Raw genomic sequence first — 26,689 nt, 5'->3', positions numbered from 1 at the left:
TTTTAAAAAAATCTCTGGTTTTGATGTTTGTTTATTCAGTTTTATCCATACAGTAGGATTTTTTAGAGACACAGAGATATATGAGAAAAATCATGTAATAAGTAAAAAAAAAAAGTATATACATATATCTGGGTGGAGAAAAGTTTGTATTATTTAGTCTTTAAAATGAAAAATACATGATAGACATGTATAACATAGTTTGAGATTCTTTTAGGTGTCCTCATCAGCTGTATGTTTCACAGATGGACTTTATTGCATTGTGTGTAACTACAAGGTGAACATTACTGCAGATTCCTGAACACTTATTTTCTACAACCTACACCAAGTTCTTTAATTGTGCATACCCGAGGTCAGTGAGCAAAGCAATAAAAACAATTCTTTCACAGCTCCCAAAAAGATAATCAGACTCAGCCTCACACACACACAAATACACACAAAGTTCTGCAAACATTTAGGGAAAGGAGAGTGAAAAACAGGTAAAGGATGAGGAGCCAAACTAACGAGAAGTGTCCTTTCAGCCATGCAGGATGGGTTTGTCAGGCTTGGGCAGACAGTGGGAGGAATGAGCCAGAAGCAGGTGTGGAGCTTCTTTCAGGTGGCACTGTGTTCATTCTGGACAGTGCTGCTGTCCATAGGGAGTAAAGAGCAGGGCAGTGAGGATTAGACGACCGTGCTGGCCAAACGGTGATGGTGGTTACTCCAACCCTTGAAGCAGCCCAGAACTACTAGGAAGATGCTAAACTGTCCTTAAAGTAAGCCTAACCTTTGAATTTCAAATTCTGTTTTTGAAATTTCTCAACAGAATTAAGATAAAAACCCTGGTACAAATTTCCAGACCTCTTACTGAAAAGTTCTGAAATGCCTGTATCAGATGTTGTGGTTTAAACATTTGACTGCTCAAAAAGGTTTTTCTTTGCTGTAGCACCTTCAAAATCTAGGCTATTTCCATTTTCAGTTTACAACCAGTGCAAAAAAAAAACCTGATTTTTTTCTGCTGTCTGAGATAACACCTCTCCAGTGTTCTTTAGTTTTCCTCTTTCTTCTTCATAGTTCTTCCCCTCTGCAGTTGACTCATCAATATCTCTTCTGTATGGTTAAATTTCTTCTCCCTCTCTTTGCATTTTTCCTGTGACTCTATCTAAAACAGTATGACTATTCAGAAAGGAAGGCACTTGTGTAACACATTAGATTGTTATTTCAAAAACCAAGAAGATTTCAGCAGTAAAACAAAGGCAAACTAATGTATAAACAGATAAAAGAGTTCATGAAGTCTGTAACAACAATAATGATATACTTTTACTTCCTAAACAGTAAGAAGAATTTTAATTTGTATTTGTTTTAGTTGTAGCTACTAACAAAGTATACAACCCAGGTAAATGGTTATCCCAAAATGCTGACCGTCATGGAGGAAGTAAAATTTCTGGAGAAGCTATTCTGAAGTAAAACTAGCAGTAAAATACTTCAGCTGTTCTGTTGTACTACGTCTCAGTCTCAGCAGCCTGGATCACCCTCAAGCTCTCAAGAAAGACTCAGAGAGGAGAAGACTCTACAGGGTTTATCACAGAGTTTATTCTGTGAGAAAAAACAAACAAATGAACAAACGAACAAACAAAACCACTGATGAGGAGTAGATAGTGGTCATATCTCTGTATATATGACTGATAAGAACCTCATTAATTTCCGTAATTGCTCTCATGTTCACATAGCCTTGTTGTGAGCAGTCCCCTTTGATATCTTCCTCCTGCCCAACAGTTAATTCAATTGTGCACTCCTCACTCACTACTATTGCTAAGCAATCTCTAGAAAAACTCAGTTTTCTGGATGTTTGGGGATTCTTTCTGCCTCTGCTTCATCCTTAGCTGCCTAAGCACCATCTGTGCTTAGCATAGCTTTCTATTTGGCATAACCAGCATTGTCATAGGAAAGAAAATCCCATTACTTCTTGCAAGAACCACTCTGGATGTTCCCAGGATTGGAATTCACCCAGTCTTTATGCCAGGAATACTCATCAGTTTTTTCACATCAGTGACTATACAGGGTAAGAACTCCTCTGCTTCTTTGCATGTTTTTCTGTTTTTCTTATGTTTTCTTTAACCACAAACTGATTGGCTTTTCTCAATGTTCTCCCCATCAGCTCCTTTCTGTGCCCTTTTGCTTGTCGGTTGCCACTTCAGATGTGCAAAGAGTGCTCTACATGGAGGTGCTGCTTCAGTCTGATGCTTGGAGAAGTGAAGAGGTAGGTCTAGCTACATCATTGTCTCAAGCATTACATACAATATCGATTAGCCCAAAAGTTAGCCGTGAATTGAAGGTGAAGCTGAATGCAAAAGTGTCAGCAGGCTCATATTAGAATACTTCAAATTTAAGAAAAAGTTCATAGTATGTTCACTGTTGCATACTCAGAGTACTACAGGTATCCTTAAGAGTCCTAAAGATATTAGAGTGTGTGATTAGCACAGTCTGCTGCTCAGCTGTCTCTGTCCTAGGAACAGCAGGAACAACCTGAATAGAACAAAACCTGCATCACCTCTTCAAAACATACTTAAAAATGCTAAAATGAAATTACTAATCCAAGCAAAAAGGTATGAGGGAAAGAGAGTACTATCTATTTTCCCAATTTAACACATCATTTGTTTAAATTATTAAGCTATCCAATCACTTCAGTTCAGTTTTACTTTAAGGTTAAGCTTTGCGTCCTTCCAATATGATTTCTTATTCATGCCCCCCCAAATATGCAATATAAATGCACATTAACCAAAAGAAGTGAAACTTTACTTTATACACAATTGGTAATTGCAATGACTCTTTGAAATTACTGTGTGAAGTACAGAAAGCATTTTATATTTCTGCTAAGAAAATTTGCTTTTCCAGAGGCAAGTCTTCTGAGCTAGGTGTGTAATGAAAAAATGTAACAGCTCATTCTCCACCTATATAGATAGCAGGAAGATGTACCTCAGTGCTTTGCCACTTGTTCACTCATACTTTTTACTTCTAAGTCTCTTCCCCAGATGCAGGCACACATTGCTATCCCATTGTTTCCACAGGTGCATACCTGCTCATATTCTACACCCACTTTTGGGGTTTCTCTCTCACTCAGTCATCACTGTTGCCAGTAAACTCCATTGCTCTGCAGCTAATTGTCATGTACCTCGCATGCTCCCTTTTAGGCTCTCAAAGCTAACACCCTTCAGTACCTCTGTTCTCCAAATGCTATCACTTCTCCTATAATTAGCATTCCCTTGATGATCGTCCCCTTCCATGTTCAATGCTATTTCACTCCAAACTAGTCATCTCCCTCCCTCCAAACTCACCATAATGCTGCTGACTTAGAATCAGCCCACTAGTCCAAACTTAAGCTTTTCATTTGTTGCAGGTAACCCTCCATTATGAGAGCGAAGTAATGTATGTAATATAGGCTTTCATAAGTTGTCATCTCAGATCCCATCTTGTGTTAAAACCAATCCACGATCACCTTTCTGCCTGTGTGGAGAGACAAGATTTAAAGCTGAAAAATAACATATTAATGTTCTGAATAAAATTATTTTAAAATCTGTGTCCAATGCAGTAGTAAAATAAGAAAAATATTTTAAAGCAAATATTACAGATTTTTAGACTAAGGGTGTAACATCACCCTATGCCAGGTTATAAATGAATGAAACTAATGAAGTTTACATGTCATATAGTCCAGTCGGAATAAATATCAGTTAAAGTGGCACTGCTGAGACTAACGTGCCCTGAATAATACATTCCCTTCTCTTATTAAAAATGCTTAATCTTGCTAGAAATGCTGGCCTTGAGAAATAACTTGTTATGACCAAATAAGACTAAAATTTTGATTTTCTAAAGTTATTACAGTCCTCCTTTCAGAGGGTTCAGTATCCTTCCAGCATAAGAAGGCCCATTTGAGCTCAGCTTGGCATTTTTAATAGTGAATTCCTTGTTAGAGGATAACTTATGCCACCTGCACTAGACAATTACAGGCAGCAAGTTGTAACTTGCATGCTCTAAATCACATCTCTGGATGGAGTTTTATACCTCTGTCTACTAGCTACAGTGGGGGCTTGGCCTTCCAACTTTGGTTCTCTCAGACACACCTGAGATACCTCACATAGATGGCACTCTTGCTAATATCCATTTAAGCGGGATGTTCTTCAATTTGAAAGATGCTATAGTATTTAAAACTAACTGACAAAATGGCATAAAAATCTTAAATGGAGGCAAATTTGCAATAATGTTTATAATAAACTTAATATGTTTATCTTTGTGAAAATCTATAATGTGCAAAACTCCTGCCATAGAGTTCATAGATTTCCACATTGCAATTTTTTAAAAAACTTGTCTTTGATCATTAAGGTAAGTTCCATTCCCATACTTATTAAATATCTTATTCCTGATTTCAGAGTTGAGCATTAACTGCCACTCTAAAGTGAAGCGATATAAATTAAAATTATGCTGAACAGTTCTTGAAGAACTTCAGAATATGCCTACATGATACTGCAAAGCTCCAATAAAGAAAAAAGTAGTGTGGCTTGAGGAGAATGTATGCCTGAATGCATCAGAATAGACAACTTTGCTGGTGATACACGGCAGGGCAGAAGAGAATACATGCAGCATTGGGTGCTGGTACAAAAAAAAAAATTCTTCCTTCTCTGTTGGGAAGGGCTAATGAGAATTCTCTAGGCACATCTATTATTACAATCCAGTTTTCTCCTCTTCTATTGACAATTTCTCTAAACTGTTGTAAGTTTAGTACTAGTTACAGCTAGTATTTCCTTCATGTGGAAGGAGTGGAGTAATTTAAAGACAGCTAAATAGTTATTTTTTGCTTGGTTTAGTTTCCTGTTATATCTATAAGTTATATATATCTATATATATCTATATTTCTATGCTCATATATATCTATGATCAGTCACTATTTCTTTTTGTTACGGTAACAAATAATGCTTCATTTTTCTATTATCACCACTACCTAACAACATTTAAGGAAAGTTAAATGCAATCTGTGTATCTTAATCCAAACATTTTACGTTAGAACAATTCCAAATATCTATTTAAATGTCATTTTTTGAGAAATTAGCATATGTCTTAAAACTTCTGCACCCCGGTGTTATATGAAAGTCTCTTAGGGAATTTCAAAGCAAACATACATCTAAAGGCTACATGGATCCATTTTATTGTACTGCGTAGTTATTGCTGGTTTTAATATTTAAACTGCCTGCTCCGTAACAACAGTGCTTTGGCTATTATGAGCTGCTCAGATTCAGAATCCAAACATGATGAATGGATTTAACAAGTTAAGTAAGCACTAAGGCACCTAGTCCGAAGTCCTTATCAATATCATTGAAATGTATTCTTACGATGTGCCACAGTGTAAAACTGGCAAGATCTTCCCAGTTAAATATCTCCTTGCATTTCTCTCTCACAGAGTAACTTGTTCCATTTCGAAACTATGAGAAAAATCAGATTACCTACATCCAAGGCACAATGGTTTTGGAGAATAAAATACTTCTCATTCTTTGACTTTCATTCCATTATTTCATGGTTTTCACATACAAATGACCATATAGCATGAAAAAAAAGATTGTATGTTCAGTGTTTTTTTTTTTTTTCTTGGCAAGTCTTGAAGTGCTTATCTAATGACAAAATTTTAAGCAAGACATGGGGTCAAACTTTCTAATTTCATGTTTTTCTTTTCTGTTTTCAGGTCCTTGGGTCAACACATTACCTGAATTTATATCGTGTGACTTCTGTTTTGTTTTTATCATTTTGCAAACTAATAAACATCAATACTACAAAACTGTCTGATGGTCCCATCACCTACCAAATTTGCTCTTTTTTTTTCCCTATCACACAGTTGAGAAAAATAGAGAAAGCAGGTACAGACTTGGAGGGTACTTGCAATTCTGCAAGACAGGTATTGTAACTTGTCAGATTTTGTTTCTAATCGTTCTAAAGTAAAATAAATATAGTATTATATAGTATTCTGGGTTCCACGTTCTCCATTTGGGGAGATCCAAAACCATTGCAGTGGCACACAGGAGTATTTGCAACATTTAGATGGATGCTTATTTGTGTTTCCAAGTGTTTGTAAAGCTTTAGGTTATTTTCATACAGACTTTGTTATTTTAAACTCATGAAATAAATTTTTCAAATTTAATTGTAGATCAATCAACAATGGGCGTAAGGGAATAAGTATACTCCTGAAGCTATGGTTTTAAGATAAATGTTTCTTATTCAACTTTAATTCCATTCCTTTGTAGAAGTGTATTTATATTTGCAAATTCACTGCTTCTCAGTTTTTCTTCTCTACTTAATTCATTGATGTGAATATCAACCAAGTCCAGACTTCTCAGTTTAGCATGGTATCTTACTTCTTCAAGTTATATTTTAACATGATTTTACTAAGGTAGCAAACAGTGCAGAACTTCAATGCAAAATATCTTACAAGAAATAATAGTCACAGCAGCCTCTACAATTTTTAACATCTTTTCATTGTAAATGTACTTACTAATTCCCCTACTTCACAAGAGTATTCTAATCTCCATTGAGCAATTTCTTTAGTGAGGACTGTAATCAGAAAACTGACTTTTAGAGCACTTGAGCACTGAAATGTCATTTTATCTGGCAATCTCAGTAGCAGATGAGGTAAAGGTTCTGTAAATGGTAAAAGTTACTTGTCATGCTACGGAAATAACCTGCCACTGACCTACTGTCCATACAAGGTACCTAATTATACACGTGTCTGTGTAGTATTCTAATAAAGCGCAGGAGTACTGCCTTAACATCCAGCTTTATAATCTCTTAATTAGAAGTGTGAGTACTCTTAACTGCCTAAAGCAATTAATACAGAAATACTGACTTTTCTTCTGCTGTAGCTAGAAGAGTGCTGCGACAAATGGATGGTTCTGCATCTTTTTCAGGTCTTAACTTAGAGAGGCAGAACAGTCACCATGACCAGGTGCAGCAGCTCTTGAAGTCAGTGGAGAGATTGCAGTGGGATGATGGTTCAGGCCCAGATTTAACGGATTATCTTTTCTACATATACTTTCACTGCAGTTTCAGTGCAGAATGAAGTCAAACATTGTTCCTCAGAGCTTCGGGGGTGCTTTAAAGACCAGCTATTCCTGTACTGTTCAGAGTACTTATGTGTTTCTGAAATGCTTAATCCTTTAGAATTGCTGCAACATGAGAACACCAAAGACAATCTTTAGAATTTAACAGTCAACTCTCTCAGTATATTAATTTGACACAGGTATATAAGGTAAGCTTGCCCAATGAATTGTATATCTGTCAGTGTGCAGTTGTTTAGAGCGTATTCCAGTTGATAGAGTGTAGTCCAGTTGCTAGAGCAGTCTTAGTCATAGTCTCAGACTCTACAACAAGCTAGGCAGAGAGCCAACTATTCTTACTGTTTCCACGCTTTTATACCCATAGCCCCTCTAACCACCACCAGGTGTTCCTTATCATCTTCCCACCACCAGGTGTCCTTGATTTTGCTCCTCTTAGAAAGTCCCTTATTTTGCAATCCCAGGGCTTCTGATATTCATTGTCCCCAACATATATCTACTGCATTTCCACCTGTTGTACTTAAATGATACTTTGAAGTTGAAAAAGTTTTTTTTAAAATAATATATTAAATGCATTTATTACATTATTTAATAGCTTTAAAGAAATAGGCTTATTAAAAAAAAAAAACATTTATTTCTCTATTTCTTCAGTCATTGCAGAAGTATGTAATGCTACTGACCTCTAAAAGAAGGAATCATGGTAAAGATCCCAAAGAGAGATGAGGGCCATGCCATAACTCTGTTTGGGAGCAAACATCCCAAATCAAACACATAGTCTGTTGCTCCAGTCAAATTACTCAGCTAAGCATGAAAGTCAGTAAAACGGGGTTGTCCAGTTGTTACTGAACAGAAGGTGGGCTTTGACACCAGTGCGTGGAGCCCAGCTAAAGAATCACCCTTGGAAGATTCTTTCATAATAGCACAGGCAAGATTAGTAAACTGTAGTTGCTCAACACTCTGAATGCTGCAGTGTCTTAACTTTTCAGGTCTTCATTTCACAAATTTTATGTTATTCTCTTGGTTTTCAGAGTGTCAGGTAGAACTGAACATTTCTGATAATAATGAGAGAAGATTATCATTACTAAGTAGTATTTTATTAGGATAGAAAATACTCCTCTTGTGACATCATGTCAGAATGACATTTATTTGCACCTTTGGTGGTGAGAATATGATGACGAAGCACAGCTGCAAGGTATGAAGGCTTCTTATGGAAGTTACACAGAGCACTACATAGTAGTGGAGCTACAGCTGCAGCTGTCAGCCTGTTCTGAGAAATCAGACTGCTCAAAAAGTTTCAGCGAGAATGCTAAGGAAAAAGATCAAGAGATACAAGATTTTTTAGGACTGGAGATGGAGAAGAGATGGAGTTCTCTCCCAATGAACTGAGGTTCACTGGAGTCGGTGGAGAAGGAGTTCTGTTGGTTTCACTGGAGGCTGAACCTGGCTCCTGGAGAGTTCATCTAGACAGAATGACAGCCACAGATCATTCTGGCTCTCCTGGCTTGGCCTTACAGTTAAAAAGACAAACTTAATCAGTCACTATGTGCTGCGAGACATTTGTTGTGACACGTTAGGTTAATGATCCTCTTAATTCTCCTAATCCTCTTCTTACTTGTGCCCTAGTTGAAAATGAAAGACCTCAAACACAAATTCGGCACTTTATCTATTTGTACACAACAGTCCTGCATCCAGGAATTTTGTGGCATTTCAGGCACCAACAAAATGTGTAAATTTGAATCCAGCTACTTGCTGTAGCAGTCCATCTGGTATTTATATCAGCAAAGCTCTCCATAAGGAGTTTCTTACCCTGCATTATCAATCTTAATTTTACACTTTTTCCTTTTTTAATTATTTTCTTCAGCCAGCATGTATACAAATATATATATATATATTGTAATACTGTAACGTTCATAGACAGAGCAATATCTGTCAATGGACTAGGGAAATTTGTCTATTGCCAATAGGAAATGTCAGTGGTTATTAAGCTCATGAATGAAATGAAATGCCAGGGCCTCTTAATGTATAACCTTCTGGACCTGCTTATTAATGCAAATCCACTAGAAAAATGTCTTATGACAATTTGACCTTTCCCAAACAATAATTCCTTATTCATGGTCAATTAGGAGGGTTGTCCTTGCTTAAAAAAAAATATAAGAGGACTAACTAATTAGAAACCTAAAATAAAGTTGTTGAAACCACAGTTTATTTCTTTTTCAATAAGTCAAACCTATGTATTTTACTCCCTCAGTCGGAAATAAATGCCTGCATGTAGCACTGTTTTTACAAAGATTTAGTATAGCAATGTGCCCAGGAAATTGCCTTTTAATTTAGTGTTTACGTATCTTTGCCAACAGCAGTTTAATTTTACATATAAAACTCTCCTCAGGAAAATATTGTCCTGCCTTGTCTATGTAATACAAAAAAAAACATCTGGAGAGTTCAGTGAACATCTTTGTGGGCGGATAAGTGGTAGCTGAGAGTTAGAGTTGAGTTTTTTATTGCTGACAGCAGTTTCTAATTCCATGCCATTGTTTAACCTTCAATATGGTTACCGTGGGGGCATATTTGAGTTCAGCATCTTATTCGTGCTCTCTGTGGGTTCCCTACACCTGAACGATAGTGTTGTAGACCAAACTGTATGCTGAAATGAAACATGCTGAGATTAAGAATGTCTACATCTTCAGTGTTTGTACTTTAAGAGGTTTCATAAAATAATTCCCTGTGTTTTTTCTAGCCTTCTGCTGTAAAAATCTCATCTACAAGGCAAACTGGGTGAAGTTTTACAAATAATTGCTTTATGATGAACTAGTTTAAGTGTATTTTGTGTTCCATTTCAAAATTATATATACATATATGCGCATATAGAATCATAGAATAGTTTGGGTTGGAAGGGACCTTTAAAGGTCGTCTAGTCCAACCAGATCAGGTTTCTCAGAGCCCCAGCTTGACCTTGCAAGAAGCAGAGACATCTCCAACCAGATCAGGTTTCTCAGAGCCCCGTCTTGACCTTGAATGTTTCCAGGGATGGGTCATCAACCACCTCCCTCAGCAACCTGTTCCAGTGTTTCATCACCCTCATCATAAAAAAATTCTTCCTTATATCTAGTCTGAAAACCAATATATATTGGTTTTATATATAAAATCAATATTTTAAATGCAGAGGGGATTTTTTTTGTTTTTCATTCCAAATGTCTAGGTCTTCTTTCTTTCATACATAGTTTTTAACTTCATAGGATTGATTTTTATCAGTCTCATGTAGACAGTAGAAAAGCTTGGCAAATCATTTTACTGCTGATTCCAATATGTCACTTGTGCAGGCAAGTCTTGCAGCAGTAACGTGACACACGTTAGACAAAGTGCAACCACCAGAAGGGGTCAGTAACCCCTGGGTTCAGGTCTGGTGTTCTGCTTTAGGAAGCGCCCAGCAGCCTTTTAGGTGAGCCTGTTTCACATTGCAAGCGGTCAGTCAGTGTCTATCTCAGCTGGAGAGACAGTGACTGATGAGAATTGGCAGCTTATGAAAACAGGTGATACATGCACAGAAATCTTCTTGGTATGCCCTCAAGGCCTTTTAAGTTACTTTGCTTGTAATAAGATGATGTCAGAAGACCTCTCTAGTCTATGTATAGACTACATATATATATATATACACCCACGTATACATAGCTATATGCCAAATGTGTAATACGTATAGGGTTATTTTACATCAAACTTGCTGCTATTTCAAAACCATTTCAGTACTTCTTTCTCCTGCAGTTACTTCTTTCTAAAATATAACCTGCGTAACAAATATCATCACAATCATATGCTGGAGTGTATGTTGTCATGCTGGGAGAAGGTTGGTCTGTGGAGCTGCAGGTTCATCCCATCAGTAGATCATCCGGCATTAATGCCGCAAGCACTAATGCTAAGAAATCTGTTCTGAGTTCCCTTAACTAATAAGTGACTCTCACTCCTTACCAGCGTAACAAGTAACAGCGAGAGCTTTGTAAACAGAGAACATCACTAGGCTTTGTTTTTCTAATCTGGCCGTATCCTTGATTACACAAGAAACATGAGGGCATGACAAGAGAAAAGCATCTCAAGTTCTCAATGAAGTATTAGGGCATCAAGCTGTGGTGCGGCGTTTGGTGTTACACGTGGCATACACAATGCCGGGTTCCACAGAGTACTTTCCTATTCTTTTTTGGCTACTTTCTAGGACCGGAGGGTCGAGGACTGTAGCCCTTGTATGATACTGTCAGCAGAGCAAATTACGTATCACAAGAAATAAAAGGAGACTGCACAACTGTGCTACTTTAAATGGGAATTTGCTGCACTCACTTCGCGGTCCTGTTGTGCTCCCAGATCACCACGCTCTGGCCTTGCAGTAAAGGAGAATGCAGCACTTGGTCCTTTTCTGCATCCCATCCAAAACAGAGGCTTCATATTTGCAGTGTACTTCCGAATCTTTTCCAGAATTACCAGTACTCTAAGCTCGCTGGTTATTTTGTACACTTCAGTCATGAACAGTCACTGGGGATGTGGGAGGGAGGTAGGAGGAGCCCACCATATGAAAGGTAAGGAACTATTTTGTAATCTGGCAGAATGCTTTTCCCCTAAAGGGCCATAGGACTGGACAGTCCTGCTCCTCAGGGCAAATCCAAAAATACTGATCTCGCTTGCCCAGGTTTTATGCTACCACAGTCCCATTGATTTCAGTGAGTTCACTGCTGATAAATATGGGATTAGAACTCAATCCTCAATATCAAACACAAAATAGGTGAAATATAGCCTCTTATCAAGTAGGAATTTTTGTCGTCTAAATCATTCAGGTTTCCAAATATTTTGTCAGTTAAAACGAGGCACTTGGGGGAAAATGTTTTCATGCGTGCAGGTGAAAGTAACAAAATTAACTATAAAATTTTTCCTTGTCCTATATGGGAAAGGGATACTAAACATTGACAGAGATGAGTAATCTTGAATAACTCACCAGCAGCCAGCTAGTGCACTAGTTACCGATGTAGTGACTGCAAAAACAGAAGCAGAGGCAGTAATGGTCCTTTCAGGCTGCTTTATCCAAGGAGTTTTGGTTCAGAGTATCTAAGTTATTTTTGAAAATTGTTTCTAGAAGTTCACTTCCTCACAGAACAGAAAAAAAAACCCTAGTTCTTGCCTTAGCCAAGGCATGCAAAATGCTTGTAACAAATGGAAAACCTTCGAACTGAGAATGGGAGGAAGAACACTCCAGTAACACCATGTTACTGGTATTTCAGCGTGAAACTCACTGACCCTTCAGCGGAGCCGGAGCTACACTGCCCTGCTGGTAATGTCAAACTATGACACAACGGAAAGTGTTTCACTTTTTCCAAAACACTAATAGTCCTTATCATTCTAATACTTGAGCACCTCAGAGAAATCAGTGAACCTCCATAATGCTATAAGGAGCTGAAGAAATTGATTTAGGTAACAGAAACTATCTAAGGGGGAAATTAGGCATCTTGCATAAATTTGTGGTGTATGTTCTGAAGTCAACAGAAAAATTTAGGCACTTCGAAGGATCCAGTATATCTTTGGATGTTTTTTTTCACAAGGTAAATGTCTCTCCATTGATTGAAAAGGGAATAAAGATGACCGACTTAGAGGGTGCATCTCACTTTTAAATGCCTTCTAGAAGTGAGATCAATACCACTCAAAGGTGTGTTCTCAGGACTCTTGAGGAGTTAGAAGAGGAACCAAAATGTAAATCTAGCTGTCAGCCTACTCCAAGAGTTTAACCACTGGTTAGTCTATTATGTGTTTTCCTTATTTTATTACTATTCATAGAATCATAGAATAGTTTGGGTTGGTACTTTAACTGGCCACTAGGAGGAAATTTGTGCGTAGGGAATGGAAGCGTTCATCAACTGGAGAAAAGCTGGAGGCCATTGCTTTCTGCCAAGTCATTGTGTCCAGGTAGCTGCAAGCCAAATTCAAAAAGTCTCGTTCTTCACGCTTTAGATTTGTATTTCAGCTACAGCTATCAATCATTTTAGATCCACACCAAGCCCCAGTTGGGGACCTCACAGAAGTTCAGCATCTGAGTGAAATGGTTGCTGCAGGTGCAGCAGATGACTTCTTGCAGTTTGAATTTGTTTTCACTGGTGCTGTTGTATTGTAGGTAAATCGACACAGTTTGCATCTGAAGAGGTACTACTGTTTTTCTCAAACACTTTTTATGATTACTGGCAAATAATAGCTTTAACCTCTTGCAGAGGGGAACAGAATGACTTTGGCATTCAACTGATCTGAGCAGACAGCTGAAAGCTGCAATCTACTCTTTCAGTCAATATAAACTGACAGTGTGATTATGTACCTTCAAAACAAGAATGCGCTTTGGAATGGCTCAGGAAATATTTATCAAGTGTAATTATTATTTAAACATAACACCCACAGAAATCTCATCACTTGAAGATGTGGATGAGGTGTTTTATTCCAGGAATCCTTCCTTGGTGATGGAAATAACATTTTCATGTTTAGATAGTGTTAAAGCTTGTTTTTTAAAAATGCTTCAGTGGAAGTACAATATACGTGTCCTTTTCATGCTTGATGTTTGTTATGCTTGCTTTTCAAAATAGCTATTTGTTTTTCCCCTGTTTTTCTGCAGCAATTAAGATCATGGATGAACCAGAATCGTCGGGCGATGACGTTTTTGTTACAGCCAGCACTTACGAAACGTTGCCTTTTTTTATTGGCTCAAGTGATCTCTCTACCATGCAGCCTGAAGATGTTATTACAGATGTGCTACCATCAGACCAAACAGCATCACTGCCTGCAGCAACCAGCCCCTCCTACAGCCACTCTCAGATCATCGAACAGTCCCTTGAGGTACCACATTCCTCAGTGCCCGCATCCGACAGCGTTCCTCTGGATGGCACCGGGACAGGAGTGCAGGATATTGCTGACGAGCTAGATCACATCGGCGCGATGAGCACAGCAGCACTGGATGAAGTGGAGCATGGCAGCGGTTATATCTCAGTGCTGACAACTGAGCCTGCAGAAGCCACCCCAGCTCCTACACTGAAGTATGTAACTACCAGCTCCATGACAACCGCAGCCAAAGGCAAAGAGCTAGTGGTTTTCTTCAGCCTGAGGGTAACCAACATGCACTTTTCTGATGACCTCTTCAATAGGAGTTCGCCAGAATACAAAGCACTAGAACAACAGTTCATGCAATTGGTGGGTGAAAATCAACTTGAACAACATACGCAATAGTCGGGCTCAGTTTAAAGAATTACACTGAAGAGCACAGTATTTTAACAATAGCAGACCCTACTACAATTCAGTCTGATAAGCTGTATTTTTAAAGGATCTATAAACCTGGGATGCTCTCAGGATATGAAGAAAGAGCTTATAAAGTCAGTGATGAAAGTTTTTAGTTGTTCAAGAGACTCCAGGTATATGCCTGGCATGTAATTTTTTTTTGGGCTTTTTCTTAGATTCATGTTAACAGTATAGCAGTGCTGATTACATCCAAGGCTTGTGTCTACATGTTAGATTTAAAAATAGGCCTTTTACAGTATTTCACAGTTTGGCAAGGGGAATGTGATTAGATATGGATTTTCTCTATGGGTACAACAGGGCAGCAGGTCAGCTCAGTAACATGCCTATTATGCTGTGCCCTAACCTGCCTGGATTGAACAGTTGAAAATAATTAAAGTTGGCTTTTGAGTGAGGTGATTTTTTTTCTCTTCCAGAAGAATAAACTTCCCAACTGCTGTGTATTTTGTTACAGGGGAAATTGCTGCCCATCCATCTCAATACCTTATTGAGAAAGACGCAAAAGTCCAGAAGAAGATAGTGCTAAACAGAAAAGTTAATTTGGTGGTGGAGTTTAACAATTGTATTAAATTCAGAGAAATAAGTGTGTGATGTACTTGATAATGAAAAGTGACTATAAGAGAAATTAATAGCAGGTAGACATTGACAGAAAGTTAAAATAATAACAAAATTCTCTTTTGCAGCTACTTCCATACCTTCAGTCCAACCTTACAGGTTTTAAGCACCTGGAAATACTTAACTTCAGGAATGGAAGTGTCATTGTGAACAGCAAAATGAAATTTGCCAGGACAGTGCCATACAATATCACGGAAGCAGTACACTGCGTTTTGGAAGATTTCTGTGATGCCGCAGCCCAACACCTCAATTTAGAGATCGACAGCTATTCCCTGGATATTGAGCCAGGTAAGATTGAATTAATAATGCATGTGCAAACCCCAAACCACGCAGCTAATCTTTTCCAGGTTGTTATAGCTTCAGAGGTATTACTGTTTTGAAAATAACAATATTAGCAATAGCCTCCCAGTGATCAGGAGTAATAAGAAAATCCAAGATGTTGCAAATTATCTGCAGACATATTTTCATACTGTAATGAAATGCTGGGTGGAGGTATGCCCATTGGTCCATGCATCTGCATCAGCTGCTTTTCCGAGCCAAACATAGGGAACTAAAATCTCTCTAGAATAAGGGGTGGGCAAAGACAGGTATAAAGAATACTGATGTACACCTAAGAGGAGTGACTTATCTAAATTTTCCACTTGAGTATGTAAACATAATTTCTGATTATTTTTACAATGTTGTAAGCAAACTACAGTTTAGAGCATCATTAAATCTATTTTTAAAAGGCTACAGAGTTCAAGAGAGAAGGAGATAATAATAATTGGATTCTACAGATACTCACTGACCAGAACATGACTATATGTAGCACTCCATAGATTTGTAATTCCAGAATCCCTCCTTTCAAGTAAGTCTGTAGTCTTTGTTAAACAGTAGAAAGTCAGTAAAAACATATCTGGACACTATTGTAATGTCAAAAACCATATTGTTCTATAAAATTGAAGCCTGGATCTATTTTCAGGTTCTGCTAATTATTTCTGGGCTCAATTTAATTTCATTGGCATGGAGAAGAATGAGACAAATACCTTAACATTCAGATACCTTTAGCAGTTTTGGTTAAGCTGTATTTTTACATACAGACCTCTGACAACTCCAGAACAACAAAAAAATCCTTTTACAATTCATTCAGTTTCTAATCAGTTTTAATTTTATGTAACTCCTTGTGGCACTAAGAGAATGGGTAGTGTGTGGTAAAGGAAGTTAACAAAATCATAGTATTTAAACTCTCAGAGTTTATATAATACATTGATGTTTCACTGAATGAAGTAATAAATTAATTCACTAGGAAGATTGAACTTTGGGCTACCACACATTCTCTGCTTCAGTAGTAAATTTTCATTAAATAAAAATTAAAATTAAAAAGTTGCTAAAATGCAAATACTGAAATATTTTAAATTTTTTCGTTTTCATCCATACCAGCTGCTTTACTGATGTGGTATTTCAAAATTAATTCAAGAAAACTATATCACAGTGAGTTTGCTGACCACGCTGTTCTTTCAAGGCTTATGAGCAGTAGTAAGATGTCAAAATAGAAGAAATTATATTTAGAAAGCCAGTATATTCCTACACAGGTGTTTCAAAGCCCTACTGTCTTCTAACTTCAGGAAAAAAAAAAAAAAACAAACAAACCTAACCTGTTTAGTAAATTAAGGTAATTTAAGCAAAATCCTATTTATGGTGAAAGCAAGAGCCATCTAGTGGTAATAATGTTATGCCCCATTGAAACTGGTGGGAACTGACAGTGCAAAATACACACCAAGACTCAGCAGCTGCAAAGGGCTGACTGCATTGGTCATAAATAATACCATAAAGAATAACACAGCAGGCTTTTAAAAATACCTGCATGCATTGTTTTTGTAATATAAACAAGGTGAAAAGATGACAAAGAATGGCATGTCCGTAGCCCAAGACTTCATTAAGGAAAATGAAACATTATCACAAAAAAAAAAAAAAGTGTCACTCTAACCCAGTGAAATGCTCATGTTGGACTCCACTCATCAAGTAGAAACGTGCTGACACCTTTCAGCTTCTGGAAACCACACAGCCCTGGGCAATGCTTAGGCAGAGCCTCTGTCTCCTTACTAGGAATATCAACCTTTATTTCCACTAGTATGAAGGTAACCTGTGACCATCAAAACGGGGGAGAAACTTACAGGAGACTTACAGCTGTTAATGCTTTAATTAATTCATCAATCATACCAACTCTTTTATTAACCATTTTTCCTTCAGAAGTGTTCTGATTTTGCTTGGAGTGCAATTCTGGGTGGGGTAAGAAAAGAACCTTTAAGAACTAGTATCTCCTGATTAGCCAGTTGTTTTTGTTTCATTAGAGATTAAAATTTGTATTTCCTAATCAGTGGTATCAATGACCAGAGCAAGGTACTTGGAATATATATATAAAATTTATTTTTTTTACAAGGCTTTGCCTAATAATAGTTACCTTGTAATTTATTGCATACTTTGATGCCCAGTTGTTAGAGTTCACATATACATAAATTAACAGTCCAGGAGCAAAGTAGATACCAAATTAACATGCATGTTGTATATAGCAAAGGGAAACTGAGCATGCTGAAACTCACTGGTCTTAAATTAAAAGAAAAATGGAACAAGCCAATGAATTATAGAGAGATTAAAAGTAAACAGCTCTGCTGGATTAATTTCTACGAGTTAAGCACATCCTAGTGTGTGTCTGAGATTTCCAGTAGCACTATAAAGAATGTGATGCTCATTTTTCATTGAAATTAGTATGACGGAGCATCTAGGGCCATGAAGTGCCTCCAGAAGCAAAATCTCGGCCCAGGTTGTACCTACGGGTACTAGCTGCAATATCCAGTACTAATCCTCTTCTTAAAAGACAGATTTTTCTTCTTAAGAAATTTTAAGCCTGCATAAATAAAAAGGGGCAGTTTTCTTCCACACTGATATATTAGGTGATTTTGATATTTATATCCCAGACCTGAGACCAAGTTCCTGTCTACAGCGTAGACTACATGTGCAAACTGCCCTTGAATAAGTCCAGTCACTCAGGACCTGCTGTCCTGCGTGGCCCAGCTCCTATCTGTAAATCTGCTCTCATGTCCTTCTCTGTGCTCTCCTTTCTTGTCTTTGTACATTTTTGGGGGTTTTCTGGGTTGTTTTTTTTTTGCCTGTCTAGTTCCACACATTTTATTGAAACTGTTTGCTGGCAAGAAAAGGATTTGTATCCCCTGGTCTGCTTCTCATCTTTTGCCTTCTAAGGGCTTTACCCCATTGTACGCAGGAAACTGCCTCCATGACAGGATTGTTGGATGCAGCCCTCCTCCTCCACACCGTCAGCACACAGCTGGGCTGAGCACTGCTTCTGGGTCTTTTTTTCATTTCTTGTTAGAAGCAGAGAATGGGAAAGGAGAGGTAAACTTGTGTGACAAGTGAAGTTAGGACTTTAAGCTGTCTCTGATTTGAGTCTTCCTATGAACATCAGCAGACTCATTTCCCCTTAATCTCACAGATTTACTAAGATTTAAAAATAATAAAAAGCAAGTTTTCCCAGTGCTAACACATCACTTCCAAAAAAGCCCTGCAAGCACGTGTTTTCTCTAGGCAGTGCCAGTATTTCTAGGTTGCAGTCCTCATAGTATTGTGCAACATTCAATAATTCCATCCCCTTGACATGTCCTAAATTATATGTTTGTGATGGTTATAGCCAAAACTATTTATTACACATATGCAAGGCTGTCACATAGTATCCATGAGTATAAGCCTTGTACTTAGAGTAAAAAAAAAGGATGAAAATATCCAAATAAGAAAATCCATGTCAATGAGATGAAAATGAAATTGCAGTGATGGGGTAAAAAAAATGTACAAGTAAATAGACATTTAAGTATTTATAAGTAAAGTAAGTTTGCAGATGACACCAAATTGGGCAGGACCGTTGATCTGCTCAAGGGTAGAAGGGTTCTGCAGAGGTACCTGGACAGGCTGGGTCAACAGGCTGAGGCCAACGGTATGAGGTTCAACAAGGCTAAGTGCCAGGTCCTGCACTTCGGTCACAACAACCTCATGCAACGCTACAAGGTTGGGGAAGAGTGGCTGGAAAGCTGCCTGGCAAAAAAGGACCTGGGAGTGCTGGTAGACAGCTAGCTGAATATGAGCCAGCAGTGTGCCCAGGCTGCCAAGAAGGCCAACAGCATCGTGGCTTGTATCAGAAACAGTGTGGCCAGCAGGAGTAGGGAAGTGATTGTTCCCCTGTACTTGGCACTGGTGAGGCTACACCTCAAAGACTATGTTCAGTTTTGGGCCCCTCACTACAAGACGGACATTGAGGTGCTGGAGCATGTCCAGAGAAGGACAATGAAGCTGGTGAGGGGTGCAGACAACAAGTCCTATGAGGAGCAACTGAGGAAACTGGGGTTGTTTAGTCTGGAGACGAGGAGACTGGGTGAAGCCTTACTGCTCTCTACAACTACCTGAAAGGAGGTTGTAGTGAGGTGGGTGTTGGTCTTTTCTCCCAAGTAACAAGCAATAGGACGAGAGGAAATGGCCTTAAGTTGTGCCAGAGAGGTTTAGGTTGGATATTAGGAAAAATTTCTTTACTGAAAGAGTGGTCAAGCATTGGAATAGGCTGCCCAAGGAAATGGTGGAGTCACGATCCCTTGGAGGCATTAAAAAAAACATGTAGATGTGACACTTCAGGACATGGTTTAGTGGACATGGTGGTGTTGGGTTGATGGTTAGACATGTTGATCTTGGAGGTCTTTTCCAATTGTAATGATTCCATGATTCTATAAGCTTACATGCTTGCTGTGTCACTTACAGAAAGAATGATGTGTGTGTCCTTTTATGCTAGACTATATCTGCCTATTAACATGCACAAGTAGCAGACTAGTAAATGTGAATTGTTTTCTCTAGCTGCCACAAAGCTTGCCAAGTTACTCTGGGGTAATGCATCAGTTAATGATTTACTCATCCTTTACAGCTGATCAGGCAGACCCATGCAAATTCATGGCATGTGACGAGTTTTCCGAATGCGTAATGAACAAGGGGACAAAAGAGGCTGACTGTCTTTGTAAACCCGGTTATGCAAGCCAAGACGGATTGCCCTGTCGGAGCTTGTGTGAGCTGGAACCCCATCTTTGCATCAACGGGGGGAAATGTGAGTTAGTTCCAGGAAGAGGAGCTGTCTGCAGGTAAATAAGCAGTGTTTAACATGAATTCTTTTAACGGATCACCGACATATCTATTGCATGAACAAGCAGAGCTGAGTATGTACTTTTCAACAGCATAAACTACACTAATAAGCCAAAAGCTCAACATTCAGACAGTTTAAGCTACATTGCAATACCCTTCTTCAGTATAGTCTCACTACAGATAAATCCATTTTTGCCTCTTGGTACACACAGAACATAATGATCTAGTTATTTTTTAGAGATGCTTTAGAAATTAATTAGAAATTCAGCATCATTGGCAGAAGTGGCATGTACAAAACAATGCATTCTTTTCAGATTTCCAAATACATCTTGGAAAAATGAAATAACACATTAATGGTTTTGCTATTGATTACATAGTAGTATTTTAAGAAATCATGTTTTTCTAAGATACATTAAAAAGGAAATGTATATTCTTATAAACACACCTATGAGCACTATTCTGATTCCAGATCACCCAGCAAAGCACATGAAGGCTGAGGCTCCTTTCAGGGCTTTCTGTGAAAGACTTGAAGATTAGCAGCTCTTCCTAACTGCAAACACATTCCATAAGGATTTTTAGATTAAATGAGGTTTAGCCAATACTGAGAACTACCACAGTACCTGAACATATTAATTCTCAAGTATCAAGTTTCATCTCATTGTAAGACCAGACTACCCAGAGCATTATGTGAAACTGTATAGAATCATAGAATCATAGAATGGTTAGGGTTGGAAGAGACCGACTGGCACATGATAGTTGTCCAGGCACTTGTATAAACAAAAGACAAGTTACAATTCTTGCACTTATTTATTCTCTCTTAATATTGACTTTACCAGGTTAATGATACGTCTTTTAGCATAGTTAGGATTAATGTCAAAAAATAGGACTACTGAGCAAATTATTCATACGATAATTTCACTGTAACAACATAACTGCCATAATTAATTTTCTGCAGTGGGTGTCACAGACATGATAATAGAAGATTATACTGAATTCACTGCAATTACTGCTAAATTCCTGACTTGCGGAGTCACAGTAGTGCAGCTGCAGTATTTTGTACTAGAAATCAGCCTGTGAGCTAGAGCTCCTCTTATAAACTTTACTGAAGTAGCAAAGAGCATAGCCTACTTCTCCGAGGCCAACACACTAAAGAAAATAACACCTTTCCATTTCAGAAAAGCTCTGACCTGATATACAGTAATAACAAAACCATAATTTGGAATGATAAAAGTATTAAAAATAATAAATGAAACTCTGTGAATTATAGCAAGTTACAAACTCACCGTCAGTCTCAGACTGACAGCTTATGAGAACTTGTACAGTCTGCAGGGAGAAAATTGTGGCCTAGTATTTGCTTTAGTCAAGCACTTGTTTTGCTTGTGAATTTACTCAGAAACATGCTAGTTTTTCCACTAACTAGAACCCTGTGTTCTCATAAAAAATATGGCAATCTTCTCCCTCGCTTTAAAGGGAGCTATTTGTAGTAGAACTCTTATTTCAGACCTTGCTACTCATATTAAAATCACCAATAAACAGAATACAGGCTTCAAAGATGTGTTCAGACATTACTTCACAACACACCTGAACTCCTAAGGTTCTAAACTACAAATGTTTTTCAACTTCACCTTTGGGGCTAGAAATTTGTCAGAGATATTCCAAATGCATAATTTCCTTAACATTTGTAAGCTGGCAAAGAATATATCATCGTATTTTTACTTAAGACTCACTTTCATTAATCTAAGAATATTATCCTTCCTCTATTATCAAACACATTATTTCATAGAAACATAACAATTAATTGTATCCGGAATACTGTACTTATATTTAATTGCAGATTTTCCTTTGTTTTTTGAGGTACTCTGTGTTTTCTGCCTTCGAGTTCTGTACATTTTTCTCTTCCTTTCCCTATTTTAGATGCCCTGTACGTAGACACGAGCTTTACCAAGGACAGCGCTGTGCAAAATTTGCTCCAGACCCCATACAGCCCTTCATTTTTAAACCTCTCATTCTTGGCTCACTAAGCCTTGTTTTTCTTTTCATCATTTTAATTATTAAGTTAAGAAGAAAAAGCAAAAGAAACTCTAATTTGCAGTAAGCTGCTCATGATTTTTCTTCCCATTTCAAAATATTCCTTTTTTTCTTTTGCAATTTAAAATCTTACCTAAACAAAAATGTTCTGCATTGTAGAAGTCCCACTCTCAACAGCTGCAATTCAGAAAATGCTGTAAGGATTAATCCTGCTTTTGAACATGATGAACCCATAACTAGCTTTTGTCATACGGCTTGTAGTGTAAGTTCTTGTGTCAGTTCCTCAGAGATGATTGATCATGAAGCATTACACGAACTTGAAAACACAATTCAACATGGAGGTAAAATGCATGAAAACCCTTTTCTTACCCCTCAACAAACAGCCCTACCTCAAATAACAGGTTCATCTTCACCTATTAACTCTAAATTAAATAAAATTTGAGTCTAATCTCTTCATTGGCAACTTCAGAACTAAAAATACTAATTAATTTATGTGCTTTCCACATTTACTGCTGTGTAGGTTTCATAACAGGACTGTTAGAACTGCTTTTCTTACAGCTCTCTTGCATGGCTTTGGTGGTCAACCCTACCGGAGTGCTTTTTGTGATTTAGTGAAATAATTACTCTAGTGCTTTGATTTTTTTTTTTTTTAACTATTGCAGGTCACCGGATCAGTTTACAAAGCCAAGACTGACAAGTTAGTCTCTGAAATTCTTCACTTCCAGCACCAGCCAGACAAAACCAAGGTTTGTGACTATTTTCATGAGCTTTAAAAATCTGTTGAGTTTCTGTTTTTCCCGATGGCAATGTTACGAGGAAGCCTCTTTGACTAGTTCCTTACAAATAAAAGGTTGGGATTTTTGGATGCTTGATATGACAACAACAATCCCTTCTTCAGTGCTTCTATGCAACAAAGTTCCATTCTGTATACTCATTTGCTAATGGGGCAGTCACTGAAACACATGAAGAAAGAAAATCTACAATGACAAAGCTACACAACATGCAAACCAAAGCGGAGATTTTAAATAGCAGTAACAGATCATTTAAAAATAAGATGTGCCTCTTTAAGCTTGTAGAGTTTGAACAAGTAGGAATTCTAATTTGAGCAGAATACTGCTCATATCTCAAGCTTTGCAACTTGAAGCGTCTTGTATCTTTGTAGGAAAAAAAAAAAAGACAGAAAGGAGAAAAGCTGAGTCAAAAAATTCTCTAAAATCACAGATTGTCTCTTCCTTCTGATGTATCCAAGTATGCTCTCTTGAAAGGCAGACAAAAAGCTTTCACTTTGCCATTTTCATTTTTCTGAATCACAGCTCAATTAGGAACAAAAAGGTTTTACTGTAGTTGTTAGTACCTGTTACTATTGAGGGGAATACCAGTACGGGATTGCTCTGGCACTAGCTGTACACCATGGGTGACAGGATACCGGACTATGTGAATCTTCGGCTTGAACCAGTTCATTGGTATGTAAACAAAGGAACAAGCAATGATACCACACAGAGAGATTTATTCTCACTGATTATCATACCCAGGTCTGGTCTCTTCAGGTACTCCAGTCATAGTTACAGATTGGGCTGACAGTGGGGGGACTGGGATGCAGCTGTAAGAGATCAACGAGTCAGCAGGGAGCAGCAGTTTGAAAAAGCTCAAGAATGAATTGACTTCACTGCTGGTAAAAACAAGAGCACAGACGTTTGCAATTAGTATTTTACACCCATCTTAAAAGAAATGTGTCTGTGGGTAATTGTAGACCAATAAACTTTCATACTAGCTGAGCTACTTAAAATTACTACTTGCAAAAGCATTAAATATTTTATGAAAGGAATAAAATGGTACTTCTGTTAGAGAAAACCAGGCCTATCATAGAGGCCTGTGTCATCTAGGCTCTATTTGAATTGTCAAAAGTATATTGACAAAGCTCTTCTCAAGATCTAGTTAAGGAAATAAATTTAGTGAGAAGTGAGGCAACCACAAAATAGAAATGGTTTAAAAAAAATAAAAAGAATTAGGGGGTTTTGGCCATTTTCCACCATTACCTAAGTTTACATCAGAGCCCTTATGATGAACACATTTTTAATGATTTTTTAAAAATTGATGGAGGAAAAAAAATATATGTAGCACACAGCTTTTGTTAGCTGAAACTAACAGCACCACTTCCATAGAATAATCTAGAAAACTCCTTTGGTGCTAGGATTTTTAAAACAGAATATAGCACCTGAATTGAATTTTCAGGAGGAGATGGATATCTATAACTCTTAGGCCAAATTGAAAATTCCAATCTTTAAATTCTGTTTTGCAATGTGTAATGACAGCAGTGACAGCTTTTTAGGACATGTTATCTACAGTAAGTACTGCTCTGTATTCATAAAGGCATATATGGAAATAAGCATAAAATTCCAGTGCAAGCTAAAATAGCCTCCAGTACCTTCCTAAGCATGAAAAATGTCTCCAGTTTAGTTATAGGGTCACTACATGGAAAATCATTGCAAAATTTACTTATCAGAGGGGGGTTGGTTTGGTTGGGTTTTTACCCAATTAGTTATCCACGAACTAACAAAACATGTTTGACATCCAGGTGAAGAACTTGCTTTTCCCTGAGCTCAGTAGAAAAAGAAGTTCTTACAAGCAGCTGAAAACCACAGCTGCATGGTTAGGCCTCTGGGAACCTGGTGTGTCTTGCTCCACAAATAGTGTAAGATGAGGAATAAAATTACTGAGAGAGTCATCTTTCTTTGGGCCAAAGCTGAATGTGACAAATGAGCTAGAATTCACACCTTCAAGTGGATCAGCTCGTTCAGACTGAGACGTAAGGCCAACAAGGCCACATCCAGCTGGCCTACTATGGCTGAGAGTCAAACATGCCAAACTTCTCTAAAAATGATCCTGCTGATTTGACTCTCTGCTGCCTACCTCACCTACACATGTGCTCTCTGCTCCTTTGAGATGAAAGCTGAAGACACAACCTCATTCAAATGTGACTTTTGTAGTATCTGCTGTCCCTGTGACCGTGGTTGATGTTCTCTGGTCAAGCTGAAGAAGGTGCTGAAAAATAAAGCACATTTCTTTTCAGCTGTAAGGGTCTTATGTCCAGCTGTCTGTAAAGTCTATTATTTTTCAGTTGATCTAATGGATGTTATTCTACAAACATCATTTATTTGTGCTCATACATGGCATGAGTGAGTAGGCTTCTTTTTCAAGACATTATCTGGCAAAATTCAGTAATGAATCTAACCCTTGAAAAGAAAAAGGATCTCATCTAGAGAGTCTTCACAAACATTTCTACGCTTGCAAAAGAACTGTGCTGCAGCAGATATCACAGAAAATCAGTTCTAACAAACTTTGATAAAACCTTAGAGGATCCAGAAATATTTGACACAAAATAGTCCAGAAGCATTGGAAACAAAGCACTGAATAAGAGGATGGTAAAATAATTTGTTTCATAATGCTGAATCTAATCAGCATAGGCAAAGATCCCTTCATTTGATGTAATTCAGATGAAGCCTAAAAGTCATTATAGATTCTCCCTAAGAAATATATAAAATACATCATTCTTTGTGCATCAAAACCAGTAACTGACATATAGACATATAGCATAATCCTCTGAAAAACTGACTCTCCGCCACCAAGAAAGATGACTTAAATTACATTTGAGATGAAAACAGACTGCCACTTGTTTCATCCTCATGTCAGTCACTTGGAGCATCAAGCAAACAATATTCTGGATAAAAGCTAGACAACAACAAGACAAGTTAGGCTGTTAGAGCTCCCCCACCAATATCAGAGATTTGGTGTTTCATTACCAGAATTACGGGGGAAAAAAAAAAGACCAAAAATACCATATAGACATGGAAGTGCTGTGCTCTTAGGCTGAGAGTACCAGGCGTCAGGTTTTACAAATGTACAAGTTTGCATGGCACAGTTGCCACTCTTACACTTAAAACAATGCAGAGAAGCCGAATGTCACAAAGATTATTTTATCCCAGGTCTGCTGTAATTATGAATCTTGTAGAGACTTTAGATATGGCTTCTTTTGTAGCACACTGCATTCTAATTATTCTACAGTCAAAAATATGTTCTTCAGATTATATCAGTGGTACTTGTCTATTATTTCATACGGAAGCACAGCATGGTTGTACCAGGGAGGAAAAACAATAATTTTAATTCTGAGCTCAATTATTTAGTATGTAAGAAATAACTTTAGGATTTACTCAATTCTCCTTACAATGAACGGGAAATTATCTCAACAGATTTTAGTGAGACCTTGCCTATTAGCAGTAGAGAAATAATACATATTCAAATTAAAATATGCTTTTCAAATGTCTTATGAGAGTTTCTCTTACAGGTATTCAAAAAAGAAGGTCTGCATCATTGAAGACTGAACTTCAGGTTGATTATGCATATGAAAAAATTCAAAGATTCCTAAAGATAAAACATTTTAGCTCTAAAATCAATAAACATTTAAAAGTTGGTTTATTCAAGAAAAACAACAGGACCAAGTTGACCAACTATTTGAC

General features: G+C 37.6%; 1 protein-coding gene across 1 annotated transcript in view; it reads left to right on the top strand.

The window, feature by feature from the left end:
• IMPG1 (interphotoreceptor matrix proteoglycan 1) overlaps positions 1–26,689 on the top strand; it is a 60,232-nt gene extending 33,543 nt beyond the window's left edge. The window contains exons 13-19 of the mRNA XM_086744910.1: positions 13,693–14,264; positions 15,050–15,269; positions 19,936–20,146; positions 22,062–22,238; positions 22,335–22,516; positions 22,838–22,921; positions 26,518–26,689. Of these exons, the coding sequence (XP_086601036.1) occupies positions 13,693–14,264; positions 15,050–15,269; positions 19,936–20,146; positions 22,062–22,238; positions 22,335–22,516; positions 22,838–22,869 (1,394 nt within the window). The 3' untranslated portion in view covers positions 22,870–22,921; positions 26,518–26,689. The remainder of the gene's footprint in view (positions 1–13,692; positions 14,265–15,049; positions 15,270–19,935; positions 20,147–22,061; positions 22,239–22,334; positions 22,517–22,837; positions 22,922–26,517) is intronic.

This window comes from Chlamydotis macqueenii, chromosome 3 (assembly GCF_036417535.1).
Source record: "Chlamydotis macqueenii isolate bChlMac1 chromosome 3, bChlMac1.mat, whole genome shotgun sequence".
Classification (NCBI taxonomy): Eukaryota; Metazoa; Chordata; class Aves; order Otidiformes; family Otididae; genus Chlamydotis; species Chlamydotis macqueenii.
The sequence above is the reverse complement of the archived record's forward strand: the minus strand, read 5'-3'. Positions and strand labels throughout refer to the sequence as shown.